Genomic DNA, 6,000 nt, shown 5'->3' with positions numbered 1-6,000 from the left:
ATTTCGCCATTGAAATGGACAGTAAAAATTGTGAACTATAAACATTAAGAAAAAGAACAATTTTCTTGTCCTAAGAGATTTCAGGAGTTGGTACTTACTAGTTATTATCAGCTATGTGCAAAATGGACATTAACAGTAATAACCCCAGTCCAACAGTGGGCTGCTATTGTTTATAATGCCAAATGCTGAGCTTGTACATGCTGTCGACACTTGTGATCATTCTTGCAAGTTTTTGCTTGCTTGCTTGAAGTGTCCACTATGCTTACTAACAAATTTTAACCCAACAACAGTTAAAAGCCAGAATAAAAATCACACATTGTTTAATAAAACAGCAATTTACATAGGCAATTGTAAACATTTTAGAGAAAAAAACATCCACTTATTTGTGTCTGATATAATGCATAATGGACAAATGAATTTGAAGAAAGTAACTTATTGAAGAAATACAACAGGACCGTCTGAACCATGACTATTAAGTACAAACTAACGTTCCACGTGTGTTTTTTTTTTTTCAATATAGCTTTGACAATAAATGCTAAAATTCACAGGGAAGTGTTTTTTTTTTCACAAAACACACACACTTTGCAATGAATAGTTTTAGCAATATGGTGTCATAATTTTAAAAAAATGTTCAAATTAAATAAGCATTTTTGTCCTGCAGAAGTACATGCTAACCTGTACCTATACTAAGGCCTAAATAATATTTTTCTTTTATGTTACCTTTTCACAAATGTAACACATTTAGATGCAGCAGCTGACGGCATCAGTACAATGTGTAATAGTGTAACTTGGAAATAAAATAATTCAAGCATCAGTTTAACACTGGTGCACAATTAAATGTCAAATGTTTCTGCTAAACAGAACAAGTGTTTTTTTTAAATCCTTTATTTATCAACTGAAGAGGGTCTTTACAATGAAATGATGTACAGTAGGAGAAAAAAATCTGTGGTCGTGTCACCATGGTAATAATTGTTGTGCCAGTCCCACAGGCTGATTTTACCAGTCTCTACAGAACTGTTTTTGTAACACCTTGGTGTTAGGATTCAGCTTCACCTATGAAACACAAACTTCAGTCTGGGTATTTGGTTGAGAAAGGAAGCTGCTTTCAGTCTTTTCTTGACTAGATACTGGACACGTCTTTTTCCTGAATAGTCGAAGACTTAGCTGCAGCAACTCATTATCCACCACTGGAGGACTGGTATAAATTTGCTTTGTTGTACCCTGCAAAAGTTGGAAATGGATAGGAAAAGGAAAAGAAAAAAACACAAGATATGTATAATTAAAAAAATACACTGAAAGTCTTCATAGTAATAATAATAGGACTATATAAATCATCAATTAGCAAAAATATTCAAAAAACCAGTACAAATTTCAATTATATATATATATATATATATATACACACACACACAGTTGTGGCCAAAATTATTAGGCCCCCTAATGAAATTAGGCAACACTCCTGATTCCAATATGAAAATGACCATATTACCATTAACAACAAATGTTTGTTTTTTAAAGCGTATCTGTGTCCAAAATAACAAGGTCCACTAATTGTAGTTTGGATATTTTATTGACACACTGAGTGGAAACAAGAAAGGGCAAAAATGAGACATCCAAAATTATTAGCCCCATGCCCATTAATAGTCAATACTGACCCTTTTTGAGCCACAACTGACAACAATCTATTAGAGTAGGTCTTTACTAGATTAGCACAGGTCTCCTGAGGGATTTTGGTCCATTCCTCCATTGCAAATTGTTCTAGCTGGTCCAAATTGCGTGGTTTCCGACCATGGACATTCACTTTGAGCACTCGCCACAGATTCTCAATGGGATTGAGGTCTGGGCTCTGTGCGGCCACTCCAAGATCTTGGTTTTGGTATCCTTGAAAAACTGTTGAACTAATTTTGATGTATGCTTTGGGTCATTGTCTTGTTGGAAGACCCAGCGATGACCTAAGCCTAGACTACGAGCAGATTTCTGCATATTCTCCTTCAGAATGTCAACATAATTTTCTTTTTTCACGATGCCATGCACCCAACAAGGCTCCCTGTGCCTGAGGCTGCAAAACAGCCCCACAGCATGATGCTCCCACCATCATGTTTAACTGTTGCAACTGTGTTTCTAGGGTTGAAGGCCTGTCCCTTTCTTCGCCAAACATAAGCAACATCCATGTGCCCAAACAGTTCCAGTTTAGTCTCATCAGACCAAAGCACAGACTTCCAAAAATCATCTTTACATTTCAAATGTTCATGGGCAAACCTCAGTCGGGCTGTGATGTGCCGCTCTTTGAGTAAAGGGGTTCTTCTGGGACGATGGCCGTGAAGCCCACCATGGTGAAGAGCCCTCACAACTGTGTTCCTTGAAACATCAACTCCAGGCCAGGTCAGCAACAATCATCTTGGCACATGTCCGGGGTTCCTTGCTGACATCTCTGACTATTTTTCTCTCCAGAGTTCTTGAAATCTTGCGCTTACGGCCACGGCCAGGTTTGTTTCTAACAGAATTTGTCTCCTTGTACTTGGCAATGATGCAACGTACAGCAGTTCTAGACACTGTAAATCGCTTGGAAATGGCAGTGTAGCCTTGCCCCTTATCATGAGCCTCTACTATCTACTTTCTGAGCTCCAGACTGATTTCCTTTGTCTTTGGCATGGTCAGTAACAGTAGTCCCTCTCATGTGTTCAAGAGCCCTGTTCCTTGGGAGTCTTTTTATGCTGATTGAGTGTTGTTAGGAAGTCAATTGACTGCAGGTGTTGTTAGGAAGCCAATTGATTGCACAGGTGTGGTTTCAAAGCTGATTGGTTAATTACTGTAGGTGTGTTTTGAAAGCAAACATTAACATGGGGCTAATATTTTTGACGACCCCATTTTTACTATATTTGATATAAAGCAAGACTAAAAATATATTTTATATTACAAAATGTATCAAAAGCTAGTAAATAGCACTGGTGGATGTTTGATTATATCAAGTTTCATCAATGTTGCAAACTTTGGGAAGAAGTTTAGGAAAATGTTCCATGATTCTAGGGGGGCTAATAATTTTGGCTTCAACTGTGTGTGTGTATATATATATATATATATATATATATATATATATATATAGTATGTGAGAAATGCTAGAGTTATTCATGTACAGTAGAACAATCTATGAACAGCGATGTGTGTTGCCCATGGTTATTGCTCTTCAACAGGACTGGCTTGAGCCTAATCCTTTTCTGCAGCAGTTTTATCATGCATGTTCAAGATAGCTTAATCTAGTCAAAATACAAAGGAAGCTATGTACTTTTCAGTTTGCAGAAGACCTTGGATTAATACTGCCACTTTAACGTTTTAGGAACCTGGATTAAAATCCTAGATTAATCAATGTATGGGTTTAGTTTGCAGTTTCTCTTTTTTATGCAATGCCTTTACCTAGAAACCCTGGCTTCCGCTCACATCCTAAAGATAAGAATGATAGGTAAACTGGTTAAAATAAATAAGCCATAAATTGTTGAGTGTGGCTAAATGCATACAGTGGATATAAAAGATATAAAAAGTCTACACATCCCTGTTAAATAGCGGCTGTTTGTGATGTAAAAAAACTGAACCAAGAAAATCATGTCAAACTTTTTTCACCTTTATTTTGAAATGTGCACCTATACAAAGAAGGTGAAAACAATTTAGAAACCCTTTAGGGGTTTTTGTAAAGAGATACATCCAGTCTCCCAAACGCATGTGAAAAAATGAGGAGACTAAGGTTCACATTTTTGGCCATAAACTCTAAAGGAATGTTTGGGGGCAAAAACAACACAGACGATAAGCAAAAAAGAGGACCACTCTTACAGTGAAACATGATGGTGGCAGTATCATGATTCAGGGCTGCTTTATTTCAGCTTTAGTAAAGGAGGGAGGAATCATAAATAGCTCCAAAACCAGTGTTTGTAAGTTTTTGATTTTTATATTTATTTTTCCCTGAACAGTTTTTAATTTGTTTTTATCTTCATGGTATAAGTTGCAACTTTAAAGGTATCTGAATTTCTCAGAATTATGATTTTGGATCACCTAGTTAACACAGTTGGTTAAATTATCAAGAAGCGAGATCAAAGAACCCTGACACTGCTTAGAATAGGCTTGTCCCTCAAAATAAATCTGCACAAACAAGGAGAAGACTTGAGTGAGAGGCCAATAATCAATTAAAAGAGCTACAGAGGTCATTAGCTGAGTAAAGATGCATATATCAAGAGCTATATATAACACTGGCTGTTGGTTTGGTAGAGGTGGTACAACATTAGCCACTAGTGAAACAGAATCATATGAATGCACACCTGGCCATTGCCAAAAACCATGAGAGGTGACCTGGTTGCAATGAATAAAACGATGTTTGGGTCAAACAAGGGCAAAACATAACTTTACAGGCAGAGTTCAAACAAATACATGTGACAAAAAACCAACATTGTCACATCAAAACCCACCGGGCTTTAAGTCAAGTATGATGGTGGTAGCATTATGCATGTGAAGCTGCTTTCCAAGAGCAGAGAGTGGGCATCTAGTTAAAACAGAAGGAAGAATGAAATGTGGAAATTACAAGCAAATGCAAAAAATTTATGTTTGGGTCAAGGTACACCTTTCAGGGGAAAAATGATTCCCAAACACAAAGCCCAAGTAACCACGGACTGGATCAAGGACAAAATAGGTAAAAATCATAAAGCAGCCTAGTGACGGCTCTGATCTCAAGCAGATTGAGAATCTGTGCCAATATCTAGAAACTTAAGAGCATATCAGCTTTGAAAAATGGGCTAAAAATGACTTAGTGTGTGAAGTGGATACATACCTACCCCACAAGTCTGACACTTGTCGGAGCTGCAAAAGATAGCTCTCTAAAAAATAAAATGTCCGACGGAAAAAAATTGCAAACTGAATGTACTTTTCTCCATACAGAAAACGTAGTCACGTTAAATCTAAATTGTGAGTTTTAGCGCCTTGAAATAAATATATAAATATAATTTCAATATAAGATTTTTTTTATTTAGTAAATGATATAATTTGTCGAAGGGCTGAATACCTATGTGAGACAATATGCATTATACGTATTTTTTACTTGCCTAAAGAGTTTGGACACATCATTGTTGTTATTGTTTACATCACTCCTTGTGCAGACGTGGAGATAGCATGTGACATCATCCATTCCGCTGTTGCTAAACTACAAACACAGCACCCCGAGGCGCCTGTGCTTATCTCTGGAGATTTTAACCATGCGACACTGGACAAAACATTACCTGCCTTCACCTAGTATGTGGACTGTAACACCCGGGGAAATAGGATTATTGACCTACTGTATGCAAACATTAAGGACACATACAGCACCACTTTGCTGCCTGCGCTTGGGAAATCAGATCATAACCTGGTTCTGCTTCAGTCTCAAACCAAGAGTGAAGGCGCTACCTACAACCACACACTCGTTCAGGAAGTGGTCCCCTGAGGCACAGCAGGCTCTGAGAGACTGCTTTGGAACTACGGACTAGGATATCCTGCAGGGGTCACATAGTGAGAACATTAAAGAGGTTGTTGACTGCAATACTGACTACATCAACTTCTGTATGGATATTTTAGTTCCAGTAAGAACAGTACGCTGACATGCTAACAACAAGTCATGAATTACAAGTGACATCAAGGGCCTTTTGAACCAGTAGAAAAGGGCTTTTAAATGCAGTGATCAGCGTGAGCTCAAGTGTGTGTAGAAGGAACTCCAAGTCCAGCTCAGTAGCAGTACAGGAGAAAACTGGAGCAAAAGTTGCAGAATAACAGAATGAAGGAAGTGTGGGATGGGATGAAGATCATCACTGGCTGCAGCTCGAAGAGGGATGCCTCCATCGAGGCATGTTTGACCACCCTAACCCACTCTCACTCTCGCCTCAGGAGTACTGCATCCTCCACCCATGCTTCTGCTGATACCAGCACAGAAGAGTGTTTCCCCCCACCCACAATTACAGCAGCCCAGGTAAGCAGAGAGCTAAGGAGACT

The 6,000-nt window shown here is 38.2% G+C and overlaps 1 protein-coding gene across 3 annotated transcripts in view; it reads right to left on the bottom strand.

Moving 5' to 3' along the window:
• Window positions 1-290: 290 nt before the first annotated feature.
• zc3h13 (zinc finger CCCH-type containing 13) overlaps window positions 291-6,000 on the bottom strand; it is a 121,260-nt gene continuing 115,550 nt past the window's right edge. For all 3 annotated transcript variants that reach the window (XM_039745261.1, XM_039745260.1, XM_039745262.1), the window contains exon 21: window positions 291-1,221. In XM_039745261.1, coding sequence (XP_039601195.1) covers window positions 1,054-1,221 — 168 coding nt within the window. In that variant the 3' untranslated portion in view covers window positions 291-1,053. The remainder of the gene's footprint in view (window positions 1,222-6,000) is intronic.

Source organism: Polypterus senegalus, chromosome 2, assembly GCF_016835505.1.
Source record: "Polypterus senegalus isolate Bchr_013 chromosome 2, ASM1683550v1, whole genome shotgun sequence".
Taxonomy (NCBI): domain Eukaryota; kingdom Metazoa; phylum Chordata; class Cladistia; order Polypteriformes; family Polypteridae; genus Polypterus; species Polypterus senegalus.
Note: the sequence above shows the minus strand (reverse complement) of the source record. Positions and strands in the feature narration are given on the sequence as shown.